The following is a 20868-nucleotide window of genomic DNA, read 5'->3' on the forward strand; positions in this document are numbered from 1 at the left end:
AACTTCCATGTTCTTTGGACTAAGGGATCAAGATAAATATGAGCAATTGAAAAGGAGAGAAGTTAAAACTTACCCATGAATTCAATTCCTAAATGGTCTGCTATACTCATGAAAGCATGTAAAAGAAAAAAGAGAAAAGAGACAGGGATGTTAGAAACAGAGTAAAATATAAATTCACCTTGATACAGCAGTGCTGCAGAACAGTGTGGGTACAGGTCCAAAACAAAGGCACAACCCTGTCCCTCAAAGGCAATGCTAAGGTGGGAATTTAGGGCACTCTGTTCCCACGTGAAGGGACATGCATTTGGGGAAGGACATGAATGCCTTTATATTTGACTCCATGTTCAAGCCAACTACCTAAAGGGATTTCATTTTCCCATCCTCCTGAAGCTCCTCTCTCAACATGCTCACCACTGTCCTTAGTTAGACAAGGCTCTTTCATGTTCTCTGACAGGGACCAAAACCTGAAGAGATGACTGGAAGGCTTTCACTGACTTTGGCAGCTCCCACCACAGCACAGCAGCCACACTTGCTCCCAACGTGACTCCTAGCTGGTCTCTGCTGCACCACAGAAAATCTGGCAGCAGGGAAGAGCAGCCATGCTCCCAACTTGGCCATCAGACAGACAGGACGCAAGAATTTCAAGACATTTCAAAGTGAAGCGAACATTTTTACGCTTTTAGAATATTGACAGAATTACCACATGGGCTTCTAAGTATTTCAGGGCCTTTTTTTTACATGACACATTAGAGTCCTCTAAGAACTACATAGCAAGGTTAAAAGATTTTCCAACATAGCTCAACAGTTAAAACACTTCATTTTATTGCCAACTCTGGTACCTGTGACAAGATCATGGAATATTTGGGTTTCTGTTGAAAAGGCTGTGAATTCTTCACGGTTTTCACCCTTTCAATCCACCCAGGAGAAGGCAATGAGCATCAGTTTGCTCAGTTCACTTAGCATACAAATCTATGGAACAGCTGCTAAATTCTGTATGTTATTTTCATGCAGAAGGCACAATATGCACTTCAAAAGCAAAGAACACGAGATGATGGTAGATGGTATGAATACTTTATTAGTATGGTGTTAGGGAAGGCAAATGATGCAAGTTTAGTGACAAATGAATCTTTCCTTTTGAAAATACATAACTCAAAATCATACATACACGTATTCCACATAGCAATCTCCTAATCTATATTCTTGCATTCACGTACAAATACCATGTACAAAACATCCCTAGTACATTTGACAGGAATGAAAATTTTTGTAAGAATGTAGTTTTTATAAAAGCATGAAATCAGACATATCAAAAGTGCATCAAACATTACTATATTTACAGAGATTTGCAGCTTTTTTCCCTGTCTAATTTTCTGTACCTGTGAAACCTGCAAATGTTATCTACATGCAATTCACACCTTTGCATCCTTCTGTAAATAAGATAAAAATGCAGTTGAAAATTTTTTATTTGAAAAAATGATAGCAGAGATCAAAGCATCATAATCTGGTCTCCAAGGAACTCAGGATATTGACACATGGAGGAAGAGAATATAGTATCATCTTTTTAAGTCTATGTAGAACAGCTAAAAAAGCCAATCTTTCTTTCCTAACTTGGATATACACCTTCCCTATGTGTTTTCCATTTGCAGCCTACAATTCTCCCTCTGAGTTCACCAATATGGTTAAAAACCATTTCCTCAGACAGTGGATACAAAACATGCCTTTCCTTTACAAGGGTGGGGAAAAAAGCATTTCAGTTCATATTTGAGTGGCTCATACATAAGTGAGAATCAAGGATATATGGAGCCTTCCTGGGAAATATGTTCAGCTGGAGAGGGTGGGAATATGCCAGGTGATTTATTTTAAATATCTCATGTGCCTGGAAAACAACTTCAGCAACCAGTATAATATATATTGCTGACAAAGCTGATTTCCCCAGGCTACGATAAAAGGAGGTCCAAAGGGATAAACGTTTACAATGAAATATCCAAGCTGCCAATCATTGAGTGTAGCTCAACAAGCTCTGTGAGCAGCTCTTTGGGAATAGAAAACAATAGAAGACTGGCAGATGTAGCACACGCTGGCACTGGTGGTGACCATCACTGGGCCACCCCTTGGTGACCAGCCATCAGCCAGGGAATGCTCTCACTGCACTGCTGGGGAGCAAATCAGCAACCCGGAAAGCTCCAGCTTTGGAGATGGGTTTGTCCCCTCTCAACAACTGCAAGAAACTCTCCCAACAGGTCCATGGGAGAGACACAGGGCAGCAGGAAATAACCAGCAGGGGTGGTGGGGGATGTGAGCTGTGGTGGTGACCCGAGACTGAACCAAACACTAAAACGTGAATTATTGACCCTGGCAATCCATGGTGTGACAAAGGACTGCTCTATTGCTGTGCAGCCGTGCTGCACAAGTGATGAATTGCCTGCAGAGCACTTCCCTGGACACAGAAAGTGCAATGCCAAGTAATTCACCATCAAGAAATGGACTCCATTAAAAAACAAAATGCATATGAGAGCTATAAATGTGCTGAAGCATGGGCGCTGCTCCACAAGATGGGGTCATTAACCAAATAATGTGACTGTATTTTACTTCTGTTATTGTGGTTTCTTCTTTCCTTCTGGTATTGCTATGTTCTTAGAAACTAATATATTTCTCAGATAGGAAGATTATTCACTTGTATGTTTTATTTTATCAGTATTTCTCCATTTTCATCTTGATGTGGGAAAAATACTGTGCCTTATGGTCCTTGCACTATGGTAATGTGTTGCTAGTATTAAAGCCCTTTTAATTTATACTGTCTAAATACATACACACCTGTGAAAACTTGATAATGAGGACAAGAGAAAATAAATTTGCAGTCACTAATGGATTAATTTATTAGTACTTCACGAAACAACATACTGCCTTGTGTCTGGATTGTGGTTTGCTGCAACTTTTCTCGTAGTCATATTAAGACTGAACAGAAATATAAACTTAACATGTAAATCTAACTGAAAAATCTTGGACATGAAAGTGCTCATTGCAAACCTCCACAGATATTTTAATCTTTACTAAGGACAGGCTGACTTTGGCATGAAGACAGCTTTAGGAAATCAGAGCAGCAAAGTATTTTTCTCTGCAAATGAAATTTATCGCTTCAAATAAACTCATAAGAGTTGTTAAATTGTCCTTGGTAAATGATTGTCTTGAACACAAAATGCAACATGATAATATGCTGGCAACTACCTTGGGACAGCTCAAGTACTCTGAACAGATTATCTGTCTGAAAGGAACAGGGCTAAGTTTAACTTTTGAGTATTAGACCAATAAAACTTGGTCTAAAATAAAGGAAAATTCTTCCATTCATAAAGCAGCTGGATGAGGATACTACCTAAAGACACAAACTTCTGCTCTCTTATCCATTGTGCTTTATGATGTTTGGCAGCACAAGGCTGTCAACCTATTTGTATATCTAATGAAGTGAAAACCATAATCAGTTACAGGTACATATACATATATTAAACTAAAGGTTTTCTTTGAAGCATATTATTTTTGATACTTCATTTTCCACGTGAGCACACAGAATAATGGGACAAGGGATTTGAATATTCAGTAGGAAAGGTTTATTGCATCTATCTTCTCTCCTCATGGGCAAACTGGCCAATGCTCTCAGATTGTGGTTGTTTTGTTGGGATCTTTTACTATCAAAAAGAAAAAGTAACAGCATGTAATAATGTATTTTTAAAAATCTCAGTCATTAAAGAACACAAAATTTGATTTTGCTGTTTGCTTTAGAGAAATTCTAGTAATTTTTTTCTGTAATTAATTTACACAAAAGTACTCTTCAAAATGTTTGGTGGGGTTGGAAAACTAATTGAGACTGTTCAGGGGAATCAGAGACATAAAATCGAAATACTTCAACTACTGATTTTTCAAAATATCTTCACTGAAACACGTGACAGAAACTTCCCTCACTGAGACTTTTAAAACTGGATCAAACTAAATCCTGAGAATGACCTTGGATCAGCTAATACCTGGACCTTCCTTTTACCCCCTCTGATTAAGAGGACTACTAAAATTTTTCCAGACTAAAAATTTCCCTGGTAACAGGTAAGTTGTTCATTACATGTTAACTGCTCTAATAGTAAGTATACAGAATATTTTGGTAATTAGTCCCATCTATCACACAATAATGAAAATTATACATCCACACATCCCTTACAAGACACTTGGTCTGTTTTTGATGAAATTATAAATCACAGTTAAAGAAATTATAACAACTTAGAAAGAAAGAAGGCCATGAATCTATAAAAACAATTTACAATCTGCTACATTCTCAGTGTAAACAATGGAAGAACATTTACATTCCCAATTTGTATAGATGCAGTTCATTTTACTTTAAACCAAATTCAAGTCCTCAATGTATCAAAGTAAATACTGAAGACAAAATGTGAAGGCTAATTGCTTTATCCATTTATTTGTAAAAGAAAAAAAAATACAAAGGAGGGAAAACCTCTAGGCTTGCTGTGAGTATTCCTGTGGCTGTGGAAAGATTACAACACAGCCTAAGGACAGGATCCCCTCGCCCACTATTAATTCCATAACAAAGGAAAACTTGAAAAACATCCACCAAAACCTCTTGTTATATGAATTATACACAGTGCTGAATAATGGAATAAACTATTGATTTTCTTTTCCTTTGAATGACTAAAGCCTATGGCTGTGATTTTCACTGCAAAAGTGGAAAGATTGTTTTGAGCTTCTGCAAATAAAAAAAAGCAATGCTCCCATGTTCAGGTTCAAGACAACTTGGAAATTTCAACTATTTACCTCACCTGCAGCATGCAGACTCAGAGGATTAAGCTTGTCTCTTTTCTATTCATTTTTAAGATCTTAAATTATTTCTGCAGCTAATAAACGAAGTTACTTCTCTTTGAGGCACTATGTTGGGTATTAATGAAATAATGTTGGATATTAATAGTCTCACCAAGCAACATAAACAATCTCTACTGATATTCACAATACTGTAAATCAATACTGATTAACTTTTACTACTACAGCTATAAATTCAGCACAAGAAATATACATGTCTAATTTCAAATCAGTGAGTAGCCTATTGATATTATATTTTTAAGCTTATTAAACACTTGCAGAATGTATTTAAGCGTTTTATCAGATTCAGGCCAAAATGTTTATCATCAGACAAACGAAACAGTTTTATTTTTCTCTGAATAACCCATTGTTTTCAGCAATGAAATGAAAAAACAGGTAGATATATTAAATGTTGCTGCTATATGGAGACATATTTTTACTGATTTTCTTAGCATTCATAAATCAACACAAGCGTTCAACACATACAAGGACTTTAATTCATCCCAGAGTACCAGCAAGTAAACAGGATGTCCACACAAAACACTTTGTCTCCCCTCAGACAACTGGGAGATGCATTCTTACTTTGTTTGCTAAAAATGTAATCCTGTTTCTGTGAGAAGCAGTAACTACATGAAATGTAAATGAAGCTGCCTGATAGACCTCATAGCTGATGGTGACAAGGTTATTTATGAGGTTTGCTCTAAATGTATGTTGGAAATTATAAACCTGTGTGATCACTGTCAGATCATCCTCCCCTGGCACAACAAGCCTGCAGTAAACATTGCACATTACAGTCTGCTTACTTGATTACTGACATCAGCATAAGGCACCAAAACCAATGAGTCTGATAAATAATCCCAGAAAAATCAAGGTTTCTCTGATTCGATGCAGTTTTGACAGATCAGTAAATCCGTGTAAGCATCCTAATTGCAAAAAGTGTAATTTTTTTTTTTTTTATGTTCCTGTTCCTTACTAAAGCCTCTCATCTCCTGTAAAGTTTCTTTCCCACCCCTGCCTTTCCCAGCTCCACACACCACACTCATTTTATATTCCCATCTAAGAGACCAGCCCCACACACCAGGTTTTCTGATTGTGCTAAGGACTGCACAAAAACAAAACACTGATGCAGCTATGTGACATACTTCTACAATTTTGAATTTTTTTCCTGGGCTTCCACAGCAGGTATGACAATGACTGCATTTGTCTGACAGTCTCAACTGCATGGTAGGTGACTGCAGCACTGTCACAACTGAGGGACCACTGGGAGAACTGGGCCATGGAGAAATATGTTCTTCTATCCACCTGTGTCATTTCATGAACTCAATGGTTCCAGACCATGAAACCCTGCTCCAGGAGTGCACAGTGGCATCGCCCTGCCTTTATCTGCAGGAATGCTGGCAAAGGGGTTTAAATGCATTTATCTATGTTGAGCTTAGATGTTCTCTGTCACGAAGCACTTCCACTGAACTTAAGTAGCAACTGGCATGATTAGGAACACAGAGTCCTTTGGAAATGCCAACCTCTACGTTGGCCAAAGTAGTCCTTTCCCAGCTGAGTTGTGACAAGGTCTCATAAAGCTAAAGAGGAGAGGGAAGTGGAATCATATTTGCTGTCAAAACCCAAAAGCACGTTCATTACTTCCAAAACATGTGATCTGGAAAGTTTTTGGAATCGTGTATGAATTCGATTATTTATCTTGTCATAAGTGTAAAAGATTTCACTTGACTGCAGTATTCTATGAATACAATTTTATGAAACAATCCTGTTCTGGTTACACAAGTGACACAAAATGTCTGTTAAGGTGGAATAAACCTATGAGTTTCTTAGAAATTACTATAAGGATTTTTGCAGTATTATTTCCAAATGGGTGTTTGGTAATATAGGTCTGTAAAATACAACCAGCCTCACAGAAACATTAAATGAATTGCTAATAGCTCCCTCATCTTATGAACATATGACATTTAATAAACATTTTTCATGCTAAATGTTACTTTATTCCTTCCACAGATCATTAAGCTGTCCTTCACTTGCCTACTACAAGAAAATGTTTCAGATGCAATCCTGTTTACTGCTCTCTAAAGGCACAGAAAATTTCGTAGGTTTTTGTCAATTCCTTAAAACTAATTACTTTCTTCAACTTCAGGATATGGAATGTACATAATTTTGTGAAAAAAAAAACCCCACAGCTTTATTCCCTGATGTTTCAAGTAATTTAGTTCTACTGCAGTCAAAAAACAAACAGGCAGAAGCAGAGCGCAGGTATTTACACGCAGATTTTACAATATTAACTGAAGGTTTTAAAAGCTGTTCACTGTACATCTCCAATGACAAAGTTGACATATTTATTGATAGCCATCCTTTGTTGCCTAGACAGCTGGACTGAGTTTTGCAGCAAAGAATGCAAGAGACTCAGAGATGAAGGACTCAAACCCTTTTGGAAAGATGCTGGTTTTTATATGTGTTGATTTGGGAATCTACTTTTCTTTAGGAATCCAATTTTGATAGTAACAACTTAAATTTGTTGTACACTTTCTTATGTTGCTTCATTTAAAATAACTTAGGATGTAGAAAGAGAGTTACTTAAACTTACTCCAATTACTCTGTGCATGTATTTTGCACATGGTGTAAGTGGCTGCATTACTGAGCCTCATTTCCAGCAGTTCTGTGTTACAGGCTCAAAGACAATACAAGAGCATAAAGTTTTCATCATAATTTTATCAATTTTTTATCAAATTTGCTGTCTTAAGGGGAAGTATTTCTGTATGCCAGAGTCTCTTGACCCACCTTCCTGAACCATCACAAGTTTAACACCAAGGCCTCCAATGCTGTTCCAAATTTCACTGAGTCCTTTCTCTAGGAAAGCAGGCATGGAAGTGCCTTTATGCCTCAGATCCAGCTGCAGATAAGCAATCCACAAGTGTGGGGTGCTTAAAATGGTTTGATTTAAAAGAGGTTGTTCTCAGCTATGAAGATCTGCCCTATTTGGTGAAGAAGAGGAGCAGCATCACTCCTTTTTGTTATTGCTTTCAATTTCACAGGGATACATACTTGAAAGCTTTAAAGACTACTGCAGTGAACTTTATCAGAAAACACAGCCTTTGTCCAACATCTCTTACGATTCAAGGGAGGAAATACAGAATGACAGTTCATAAAAATACTCCCATTACTGTGCAATTCTCCCATGCCTGCAAAATATTTAGCAGGGAACTGACCTAGGCACATCTCTTTTTTCAATGCTAAGCCCCTCTAACAATTTTATAATTCAACTATAGCATTGTGATTTCTTTTGAAATGCTGCTGTACATTTGCTTGCTGTCACAGTGTGCAAGCCATGCACATACTCAGGACAGCTTGTTCTGCATTCATGCTCTATGTGGTGTTAAACATTACAGGGACAAAAGTTCAGGTATGTATAAGTGCTAGAGAAACTACTTTTTTTGGTTTCTTTTTGTTAACTGAAAATTTCTATCAAGACATTTTGTGCTTCCATGGAAACATTTCATTTAAAGCTGGTGAGTAAACACAGACACCTGATGTCAATATTTTGCCATATAGTGTTTTCAGATTGATAAAAAGGCTCACTGAAGGACAGACCACTTCAGTACTCAAATTTGAGTGCTCTCTCAAGTCACCTAGCAAATGCCTTTGCCAAACTCAGTCCTTTGAGGTTGGTGCACTGTAAGAGCAGCCCTAATGGAAATATACTGGCAATTGTCAGCTTGTTTATGACATCAAACCCCTCATCAGAAGATGAGAGCAGAAGAACTCTGTTCTCCTCTAAGCTGAAATGCTTTCTTGACATCTGTGGATGATTTGTTCAAGCTAATCAATACCCAGGCAGGTCTGGTGGGGAAGCACTGTGACTTGGACAAAGCTCTGCGCTGCACAGAGCACTGTGTCGGAAATGACAGACTTCTGAATGAATACTGAGATGAGTTATTTGTTGAGATGGGAAAGCTACAGAGATGAGGTATCAAGGCACCAGGGAAATGTCTCTCTTACCTGGAGCTGCAGCAGCTCTAGTGCCACTTCTATTTGACCATGGGTGCTGGCACACATGTCCTGACAGCATCAGACCAACACGTGTTTATGACCCCACTGATAGAATAACAAATAATACCATGCAGTCATGCAAATGCAATCATGGCTTTTTGCCATGCCTATCCTGCCTTGCTTATGGAAATATATTCTGCTTAGTAGTCATTAGCTAATAATGTAAACAACCAAGCAGCAGCAAAAATGAATGACAAAAAATGATTTTCCTCAGAGTCTGAGCATCTTGTGTAATTTTAGATGCAAGCCATGAATTTATGACTTCAGATGTGTAGGAAACAGTGGGAAAAAATCACTTAACTGCTTATCTGTTTGAACACTGTTAAGGGTTCAAATCCTTTACTACCATGAATACATTAGAACATTAACTACTATAAATACCCATAACAAAGATGGTCTGAAATCGTTAATGTTGGGAATGAACAATATGACTCATCCATGAGATTTAAAGCAGACAGGGCTGTGATAAAAGAATCATTAGCAGCTATCACCAGCAAAATAAAAAGCACATGATGTGCACACAACCCAGAATCACCTACAGCGAGAGCAGCAAAATGAAAGCTGCTGTTTGCCCTCATTTGTATATGGTGATGCACTGCAATTAATTGTTAGGAATATAATGTGAGAATGGTGCCAAAGGGCCCCATGTACAGAAATATTAAGCTCATGGAGTGTAACTGCCCTCTCAGAGCCTTTCAGCAAATGAACTGCCTGTGCACAGCCAGATGCAGACCAGAACCACCAGGCTGGTGCCTTGTGCTGATGCCCCCAGCCCACGTTTCTGCAGCACCCTGCACACAGAACAGCACGGGACAAGAAAGCAGCAAAGGGGGGAAAATTCATTCTACAGCCTTCATAAACACTAACCATTATTTAAATCTATGCAAAGTGAATGTGCAACTTAAGACTTCACAGAAGACTGAAAGAGCTACTCTGGCCTGTCTCCTGTGAGACACTTCAGTAAAACCTGTGCTTCAGATGATCAAAGTGCACTTGTTTTCTTTCTTCTTGTTTCATCTCCATTCCACAAACTTTAAGGTGCCTCAAAGAATTTAATAGTTCCCAATAAATCTCAGAGAACATTCCCCCATCAAAGATCTTTTTCCTTCCAGGTTTGAAACACTTTATCTTACTCTGAATTAGATCTTAACAGTATTGAGGAATACAATGTTTCCCTTATAAGACCTTACAACTAGGGCACAAATTATTTTGACAAGCAAAAACAGGGCAAAAGGAAAGTTTGTATTCTTTTCCACTACAACAAACTAGAGATGTCAGCAAGTAAATTAGTTTTGTAGGATAGTCTAGAAAATGGAAATAAAATAAAGTAATGCTATAACCTGCTTAGATTTGTAGATTATTTTTTAATGGTTTGTTTCAAATCAGTAGGACTTTGCTCAGAGCAAAATTGTGAGCTGAAGTCACAACTTTTAGCTCCTCTTTGGGCTATTCCACTTTTATAAACCACTGATGTGGAAAGAAGATCTCTCTTTTTACATGCTTGGCTCCACCTCTGCACCTTCCCTTCACACTTTGAGCAAATCTTGAGCTCTGCAAATGGGTGAGGCAGCAGAGCAGGAACCATGTGAGAACTTCTGTGAGAGCTGAGCAAGGACGACTCCAGAGCAGGGCACAGAAATCCCCAGGCACGGCTAAAATACATCAACGTCTGTCCCTGTGCTGTGCAAAGCACTTACATTGCCAAAAAGTAAATACAAACCAATACAGAAAACATCTGTTTTGGTTTTTTTTTTTATTTTTCTTATCATTGGTAGAACCAGGGGTATGGAGATCACTTTTACATGAGAGGTAAATGAATTTTGAACTAAAGTCTGTACAAGAGGAAAATGAGTGAACGCTACAAGAGCTTCAACTTACAAAGTCTTTGGATAACGTGCTACCCACATGAAATAGGATTTCCCCCTTAAAATGTCCAACTCTGAGAAATTACACATGTATATGGTCACGAAGTAAGAATTATTGCATCTCACATGTAAATTCCAGCAGAATCTCTAGAATACTACAAGCTATTTCTAGCAGAAGCACAGGATACTGTATTGAAAGGTCTTACCTTTTTAGCAACTCAAAACCAAAGGAGTATGGGACCCAAAAAGAAGAAAATGCTTGCAAATTACAAAAGAAATACATAATATATAAGCATATCAGAAGAAAAACAAGAAATCCTGCTATCTATGAACATTTTTATTTTTTTTGCTAGATGAAACTGCATTGTAAATTCATTCATTTAGGAATACAGTTACATTGACAATAAGGTGAGTTAAATGGACCTGCACTTTATCTGCCAACACAGCCTGCTAAATTGAGGCAAAAACTGGCAAGTGACCTCACAACTGACAAGACCATGGCTGCTGTGCTGCAATCCTCCATGAAAAACTCAATTCTTTTCGCAGTGGCATTTTTACAGAGGAAATAGTTATAAAAGTGTGAAACACTGTAATATGCTCACAAGGCTCAATATAGTGAAAGGAAAAGAGACAAAAACGCACTTCTGCTGTGATTTATACTCAAGAGCTGGAATTTCGGGTAGCGAATAAGATCAGCGGGAAAATTAACCTAAGAGATGGGGAAAAGGTGCCAAAGTTTAGCAGCACAATTTTCCAGCCTCTGCTCCAAACCCCACTGAAGCAGAATTGCTGCTGACCTGAGATGAAAGCTATGATTTCACAGCAAGCTTTGGGAAGCTGAGTGTGCTAAACTGAGTATCATCAATTCCATACATTTTTTTTATTCTATTTTGCCTGCATATGGTTTCAAAACCAGGAAGTCCAGCTGCCACCTCTTTTTTTTTAGCTACACATCTATCTTACTGTTACACTGGTGGCAGGGTTGCAAAGGGGATATAAAAGTGTTATAACCAGTAAGAAAGACAAGTCCCCTTACAATGGCATGGAGATTCCAGTCAGCCTAAGGTTGGTGTTCAGTGAGTAGACTCCACCTGCATCACTCTAACCAAATTCATTAATCAGATTGCCAAGGTAATTTTGCTTTGGAACATGGCTGGGTCAGAAAACAGTGCTCTAGAATATTCTACTGATCCACATATTTCCTTTTCCAGAATATTTAAAGAACGAGAAATATTGCTTTTCCAAGGAGCTGCAAGGCTCCTTGCCTTGCAAGTATTGTCTGTATTTTGTGGGACTCTGGCTGCATATCTTCCCAGTCAGCTGATCCACTCATCACATTTACCAGAAGCAGTCATTTTCCCTAGAATGCTGTACAGAATAACAATCTCATCCTGCTGCTTCCTCAGTCCATTAATTCAAATATGGTCTGAAATCTGTGTGAAAAAAGGGGACTGGATTTCTGATTAAGCTGGCAACGGCAGCAGCAGAAACAGGTATTTACATTGCAGAGCAGCTTTATAAAGGATCAGTAAATACCCTGGTATCAATGAATAAGTACTTCCTACTTTGCTACAAAACCATTACCTCTACCCAGCACGCAGATAAAAATTAAGTTCTTTTTCTCCAGGCATGTTTGTGAAGAATTCAGCAGCTTGTAGTACCAGAGAACGCTGTCAGCAGTAGCAACACTGTTCCTTCAAAGGAAAACAGCTGTCCATGGCAAACTGCTGTCCCCTTTTTATTCTGCAGCTGTGCACTGCATATAACTAACTTTCAAGAATATTTTAAGCTGAAAACCTGCTGTCTCTATTTTTCATTTACCAAATACACTTCCCATTGAGGATTAGAGATTTTTTTTCCCCTTAAATAAAACAGAAAAGAGAGCTTAACACATGATTAAAGCCAAACTTAGGCACCCAAATACCTTTGTAAAAGATCTCAATACCTTTACATTTGTAAAACAAAGTTGAAGTCACTTTCAAGCTAGAAACCAGTCATCTTAGATTCATACCTCTTAAGTGCAATTGAAAACTTTATTTCTTTGGGGTAACATCTAGACTGTGGGGACAAGTGATTCCTGCACCAAGCCTCACATTCACATGTTCAGCCAGACTGAAGTAGGAGTACCTGCAAGCAGCTATTGGTGCATGGAAGAACAGCCATGCAGGAATTGTCACAGCCTTGTGCTCTTGCAGCTGGCTCTTCCCTGACATTGCTGCTCCTGCTCCTGCCAGGTACTTCAGGTCAGCTTTCAGACACTTATATTTGCTCTGAAACATCCATTTTGCCTAGATGTCTACTCCTACTTTTGCCAAACAGCTGCATTTGCAGAAAACTCGCAGAGCACCAAGAGCTGGAGTCTGTACTCTCATAGGGGAAATTTCTTTGGAGATCCAGCAACTGCAGAAGGCAAAAGGCAGCTCATCTGAGCCCCGTGTATATATCATATTATGCTGCCCAGCTGAGGTCTTAAACCCATTTTAAGCTCCAAGGTGTGGAACCTGATTTTTCTAATGTCTAAGAATTTTCCTTTTGTTTTCAGTCTAAATTCACACTGCACCAACTTAAACCCATTCATTATTGCACAAACATTATCTTTCAGCTTCAATCATTCTTATATTTCCTTTATACTTATCCACTCGGCGTATTTATAGACCCAATGACATCTCTGACATATTTTCCAGGCCATCATTCCATACAGCTGCAATTTCCTGACAGGCATTGGAACATCTATCAATTACTGTATTGGATCAGCAATATTTCACTCAAAAAATGGCATTCAAATACTTCTTAAAAAAACTGATCACTCCTTCCACCACCACCTCCTACATTCCTATAAAATATACCATCTTAAAAAGATCAAAAAATATATCATGTACCTATTGCTGCTGTCAGAATCACCAGACACAAAACAAAAACCTCCATCCATTAAGCAGCATCAAGGAGGTAACATGCTATGTCTAGAGCCTTTGAGTCAGACCCCTCATGGGACAGGAGAACACAAGAGCTGCTCTCCAAAGTGCAAGTTCACCCAAAGAGCTGCAGCCAGGTCTGTGCTGGCTGGCACAGCTGCTTGTCCCACTGCCAGTCCAGCTGTGAGAAAACTGTCACAACGAAGCAGAAGATTTTCCTTAAATCCCTTCTGCCTAAGAAGGAAATTTCTGCCCCACTAGCTAGATTTTATCTCGAATTATAAAGCAGAGAGAACGTAAGAGAGAAAATGTGTTCCCATCATATTTGTGTGACAACTTACAGATAAAGTGTATCAAAACAGTTTAAAATCTAACTCTTTTCTATAACCAAGTTCTGCACCGAGGAACAATTTTTAGAATAAAAATATTTTGGTTTTAGAAAGGAATATAAAATTCAAGACAGAGGTCTTAAGATTGCACTTCTTTAAAAACAACTTTTAAAAAATCAGGTTGTGGTAATTACAGGTTATGTACACACAGAGTCACACAAGAAATGCAGTCATATGCTGTGCTTTTCTCTGTCTTTTGTGTAGGTGCTAAACACTGCTGCACAGACATTATAACACAAATACTTAAATTTTTTTTGTCATTTTTTCTAACGCTGTTTAAATTGCTTGAACAACTTACAATAGAAATTTTGATGTCTCGCTGACTTCTCTTTCCTGTTCAGTCTGTAACTGCAGTGAGTTTAAATATATGCAGAGTAATTACATAGGAGTTGGTAAATACTTGCCTAACAATGGTCACGGTACCTGAAGAAATGCTTGCTGAAGAATTAATATGAGTTGAGGCCTGCAACACAAACCTTCTTTCTAGAAGATAATCTCAGTCAGTGGTAGAGTCATTCACATACAAATCTCTAATAAGTGTCTGAAGACAGACAGTTATGACAATTGCCATAAAAAAGGCACACAGCTCTAGTCTGCCTGACTTGAAGTCAGTAGCACTGTGGTGGAGCCTGATTAGCTGCTCTGCAATTGCACATTTTCATTTTCTTACAGCCCATTAGGCTGCTTTTAACAAAATTAAACACACTGCAGGGCAAAATAACCAAGTAAACCAAAACAAAACACTTACACTGTTTATAAACATTTTCTTAAGAAATTGCCATTTTGAGGATAAATGTTTCTCTCTTTAGCAAACTACAGATCATTTCTCCCAGCTCCTGTCTTTGGACATCCCCAGAAGCGGGATGAGGGAGAGCAGACTATTTCTATGAAATGCATTCACCAAAAATACATCACATCTAACTGGGCACAAGTAAAGAAAATACATGTACACTACAAGGGAAAACTAACCATAACAATAGTAATACAAATCAAACTCCACCATGATGAATAAGATGAATCAGATTAATTAGCATCCATCTCAGCCAAGTTAATGTTAGAGGATGCTACAGCTTTGCATCCCATGGCCCAAAGCCTGCACTTTGTGCTCCTGTTCATTTTTGTATAAAATTCCACACATTGGAACGTGGCTTCCCATGTTTTTACAGGTGATGGCAGGGGAAAGGTGGCAGTGGCATTTTAAGTGAAGTTGCAGTGCCAGGATGCTCTGCCACGACCTCACTCCTGCTTCAAGGGGGAACAGCAAACATGTCAAACATGAGAATGGACACCACACCCTGTGCCTGGCCTTGGCAGGCACTGTCCCACTCCTACTGGGAATGCTGAGGAAGCAGAACTGGAAGACACTCAGTAATGGGCAGCAGAAGGTGCTGGTACCAGCAGATAAAGCTGATTTGTGTGTGCTGGTCCTTCCTTTGAAGGGAGTGTGTAATGTAGCTGGAAAAGATGCTATTTGTGATGGAAAGGTAAAATCCTTGCAGTTGTTCTGGATTGCAGTTTACTGTTAAATGGTGTATTTTAGTGCATTTTCATCTTAGAAAAAGAGACCGACTGCTTATATTTTTTTTCTCAAGTAATGCCATGAAGAAATATAATTTGCCTTTTAATAGAAATGTCAAGGACCCATTCCCTCCAATTTATTATATAGATTTTTAAATCCCATACAAAAATGTTATAACTTTAATTGGAAAAGACAGCATGACAGCATAATTTTATACAACTGGTTACAATTATTACAATAGCAGCTTCCACAGAGCTCTCAGTGATTTTTCAAGAGCATTTTCAAGCATAAAGTGTGAGTTAGGAAAAAAAATAGTAATTTGCTACAGCTGTGCAAAGTGTATTAAGGAAATCAATCAGCAGTGACAAAGATATTTAGAAATGAGAGATATTTTGCCCATCTGAGATCGCAACTGTAAGATTTGGTGACATTAATAGGTTTTTTTTTTAATGGCCAGATTAAATAAAGCATTATATTTTAGCTCAGATATATGGCACATAGAAAAGGGCAGACAAACGGGTTAGAAAACTATTCTGGTTGTTTTTTTCACTTCAGGGGAGAGTGAGATCAATATGACAGAGTATGAGCCTAGGAAAAAATGATGACAAAAGGCACCTCTCTGGCAGCCTTAGTGCTAGAGTTGTGAACAATCTCCTTCTGTTCAGAGAAGAGAATTTGCTCCTTCTTTTGTAACAATAACTGCATCAAAGATACCCAAGTATTGCCAGCTTGTTTTCCTAACTCCTAATTTGACAGAGTGTTCAGTTCTGGCTAAGCCCTTGAGTCAAAACTAATATTATTATTACATGCAGCAGACACAAAGCCTTTATTTAACAAATGATGCAGAATGGAGACTTACATGGAAGACTAGAAAATCAAGCAAACTTATTTCCTAAAGGGCATGTTGAACATGGATACCAAAGGGAGGTTTGAGAGCATAAGGGCAATAATAGAACAGAACACTTTACTTAATTAGACAATAATGAAAAAAGCTTATTAGGGAGGTTTAACACACTCACAGAGGAGTCTATAGAAGACAGCAACCCAGTTCTTTTCCTGAAGTGATTTTATAGTGACAAAAGTTCTGCAGATTCATTATGCTCTAGATTTATTCTTTATTTACTTTTGAAGATATTCTCACGGGCCTGAACACCCCTTTTTGACCTTGAACCTTGTGCTTTTGTCATTAGATTTCTGACGCACTCCAACCAGGTCAGAATAATGCAATAAGGACAGGCTGTAAAGAAACTGGGCTGTGAATAATACGTGTAAATTATGTTGGAAAGGGACCTGTGAGAGCTCCACCTGTGAGGGTGGAAGATGGACAAAATTGCTTTTCTTCTTCAGGCAGAGGGGCAGGCATACCCATATTTATACAAGCAGGCAAATTAATTGGCTTTTGCTGAGCTCTGTGCTGCTGCAGCTAAACTTCAGCTTCCACAACCTGACCTACATAATCTCAAATTTGCTTGGGTATTTCCTCATTCAGCCACAAGACAGCACAGAACACAGCAAACTGCAGAAAGGATCTTGGGAAGTCATACAGCCCCATATGAAATAAATTTCTTGTGAGCAAATTAAAACTTCATAAAATATCTTCACAGCACAAAATTAATCAGTCTAACCATAAATTGCTGGATTAAAACTTATATAATACAGTCAGAAAACTGGTATAATAATTTAAAAGTACTGTCAATGGCAATTAGCAATAAGCATCGAAGTTATGGGACACTCCATATTCAAGTGCTTTGCAGCAACATTTATATTTATACACAGACAGCCTTCTTTTTCTCTGCTGTACTCATTTTCAGTCTCCTAATTTTCGTGCTATACTCAGACTAGGAAAAGCCTGTAAGTTACCCTGCCATATGAAAGATACAAGTTTATTTTACTTTAATTTAAATGTTTATTTTAGATTGCCTACTCTGAAAATGGCCAAAAATTAGCAACCACAGTAGGTTTGATAGGAAAGAAGTCTCATGAAAGCAGAACTTCTATAAAGTGTTGGTTGAGCTTCGGGCTCTGTCACATTTGCAGGATTTGCAGAAACAGTCTCAATGCACGTATGTAAATTAAGGACAAATTCCAGGAACATTCTGTATAGTTTTGGGGGTCTAATGTTCCTCCATAACCCTGAGCAATCTATGAAATCTTCGAGTAACAGTCCCTCTTCTTATGCCAACCAGATGCTGGAAAGGGAATCAGATACAAACACTGATATCTCACCAAGCAGTTTTCATCTTACCCTCTCTCCATTATCAGCTTTCCAGACCAGTGTTTGTTCTCAGATATCCACCACCAAGATAACTAAACCAAGGCAAACACTAAAAGTATCACTTGGGATTCAAAAGAGAGAGAAAGACCTCCCAGCCCTAAAACTATGTATGAAAATGTATAGCAGCCATTAATTTATTTCTGGGCATTTCAGAGGCATTAAGCTCATTTTCACACAGTCCAAGTATAATTAAAAAAAAATACTTAAGAAATATAGGAGCCTAAATATTAAAGACATATAGGAACCTAAATATTATTAAATATCGACAGGTGCCAAAAGTCCTCTAATAATTTTGCACTTTATCTTTACGTTTGCATGTGAGATTTTGCATTCTTACAGAGCAGGCACATTGTTTTACTTTCAAATACTGATGCAGCTGCTGCTACCTAAGGCTTGAGAGATTTATGGATAATAACACAAGTGCAAAATAAAAGAGTACATTTGGATGCATATCAAACAGAAGCTGCATCAGTCAATCAAACAAGGACAACAGATTCAAGTCTATAGATAACTGTGAAACAAAATAAAATTCCTCAGACAGACCAACTTCTTCAGAAAAAAACATTGTGCATTTCCCAGTACTGACATGGATAACGTAGTATTTTTCTCCTTGACCAGAGCATGCCACAGAATTAGCTTTCTAAGCCAACGTGTGTTGAAGAAGAAAAGAACAGCCATTCTTCTGAATTGCTATCAATAAAAAAAAGTAGCAACCATATCAGTCAGCTTGTGTAACAATAAACACCAGATATGTATCAATGTCAGGATCTCAGCACATGCCACTGTGCACACAAAACATCCTCAGTTCATTCACACAGTCACAGTTTCAGGATGCACACACTGCTGCTTCCCAGTCTCTTCACTTATTCTGACATATAATTTTTACAGTGTAAATACCACACTCTGCCCAAATGAGAATCCCTCTGTGTATGCCTTTTTTGTCGTGAACAAGAGACCAAAATAAAGGATCAAAGTAGTCCCACTCAAACATGACAACTTCATGCAGCTGCCTTTTAGTCTTTATCAATCAAAACCACTGAAATTAAAATAATGGTATAGAGGAGAGCTTTGGATTGAATTCTTGATTGGAAATCTGTACCAAAAGCCAGCCTTGTCTGAACTCAGCTCTCATTACCAGCTCTGGCAGTAAATGGCATTGTGAGTTTTCCATGGACCAGGGAGGAGCAGATATAAATCAGGGCACCCTGTGGTCATCACCTAGGGATTAACATTCCTGTGCATTGATCAAGCAGCTCTGTCTGTTCTAACTTTTCTTTCACTTCTAGCTTTTTATGGCCAGCAATTTAAGAGACTCAGCAATCTCAGAGCATCCCAAAGTCCCTGTTCAGCAATGTGCCTGACCCCAGGGCCAGATCCTGACCGTGAGCCCAAGGCAGCAATAGCAGACAGGGCTCTGCAGACCTGAACACCGAGTCTGATCCCATCCATCACACTGAGAATTACTTTCCATCTGCTCCTCCTGGCCTTCCACCCGTGCTGCTCCTGTCTTACACAATTAAACCTCCACAAAACTCTCCTTAAAACATATTCCCTGACTTGGTTTTGTGGTTTTTTTGAGCCAATCATGTACTGCTGAAATATTTATCTACTCCTACCACATAAAATAATCCGCTGGTAAGGAATTTTGTGTAAAGAATAAAATAGGATGTGGTTAGGCAGTAATATTAATTCATTCTCTGATCACATCTTGTTCCCAACCCCATCCTCCTAAAGAATCTCTTAGCTAATACCTACTACACTACATTTACTACTTTTTTAAACTTTGCTATTGTTCTTGGCAATAATATTTCCTTTGCTGCTGCTCCTCCCTGCTGCTCAGACAGGCCATCTGCCATCCTGCTCTCCAAACTATCTGTCAGCTCCAGTCTCTGGAGGCACTAAAGGATATTATAGGCGTGAATTACGTTCCTATTGTTCTTCCTGTATTTTGGGTTGAGGACAGTGCTATGTTGTAATGAGACTGCAGAGAAAAAGCAAAAGCCCACAGCAGCTAGCACAGAAGGTACATGTCATAAATTTTCTATGTGCACTTCCTATCTCTTAAAACAAACTTCAAATTCTCCCCTGGCAATCAACTTTAAATGGTTTTCAGCACATGTAGATGTTAAGCAAAGGATTCCAACTTATACACATTATAATGGTTTTCTCCCTAAAACTGACCAATTTTCACTAAGCAAAGCAGGCAATTTTTTTTCAGTGAAAAACGTGTAGATGATACTCAGATTAATCAAACTGGAGAATCTTTGGAGTGATTTTAGTGGAGCAATTCTAAGGATTGAAGCCCTGACAGGCAACTTGTCAGTCAATGAAGGGTTGTTGAATGGAATGTACATTGTAAAGACGAGCTGTGTTTATGTCAGCACATGAGAAGGAATATTTATATATAAAAGATCAAAATGGGAAGAACTCAGCCTGGTTGTTCCAAACCACTTGATTTAGAGTCATGACTGGAAGGCAAGGAAGATCAAGCCACTTTTAATACCTTTTTATTTTCGACCCCTCAAAACATGAGTAATTTTTATTTTAAGGTTTGAATAACTCTCATTCTCATCTCAGCAAATCTTATTCTGACTTTAAGCTTCAGGAATTTTCATTTTTAGGACAAACTCACCTGGGAAGCTAAAACTCACAGGAGAATTCCAGGTTTTATTCTGGGCAAGCAAAGGCTCATTTAGAATTCATTTTAGCAAGTCTCTTCACTTGAGCAAAAACTAATTGCACAGTACATAGAAAAAAAAAAACTTTAAAACAACAACAACAGCAATGAAAAAAACTCTAACAAAAGCTCATATTTTTTTTTTTTAAATGTCATCCACCTTATCCATCTTGAAGGTGCTGTACAGCAGGGGAGTCTAGAAAGATCTGAATTTTGTGTAACATAAGAGGTTAACTATTAAAATTCTGCTGAGTTTTAGAAAGATCTTATAAATACTGAGCACTATTGACCCAAGAGATAGACTGCTAATGTTCCATTCACTTGAGA

At 38.2% G+C, this 20868-nt stretch overlaps 1 protein-coding gene across 1 annotated transcript in view; it reads right to left on the minus strand.

The window, feature by feature from the left end:
* The window catches only part of NRG3 (neuregulin 3), a 349388-nt gene that overhangs the window by 74001 nt on the left and 254519 nt on the right, over positions 1-20868 (minus strand). Inside the window, exon 4 of the mRNA XM_014877951.2 lies at positions 74-100. Within this exon, the coding sequence (XP_014733437.2) occupies positions 74-100 (27 nt within the window). The remainder of the gene's footprint in view (positions 1-73; positions 101-20868) is intronic.

This window comes from Sturnus vulgaris, chromosome 8, assembly GCF_052056855.1.
Source record: "Sturnus vulgaris isolate bStuVul1 chromosome 8, bStuVul1.hap1, whole genome shotgun sequence".
Taxonomy (NCBI): Eukaryota; Metazoa; Chordata; class Aves; order Passeriformes; family Sturnidae; genus Sturnus; species Sturnus vulgaris.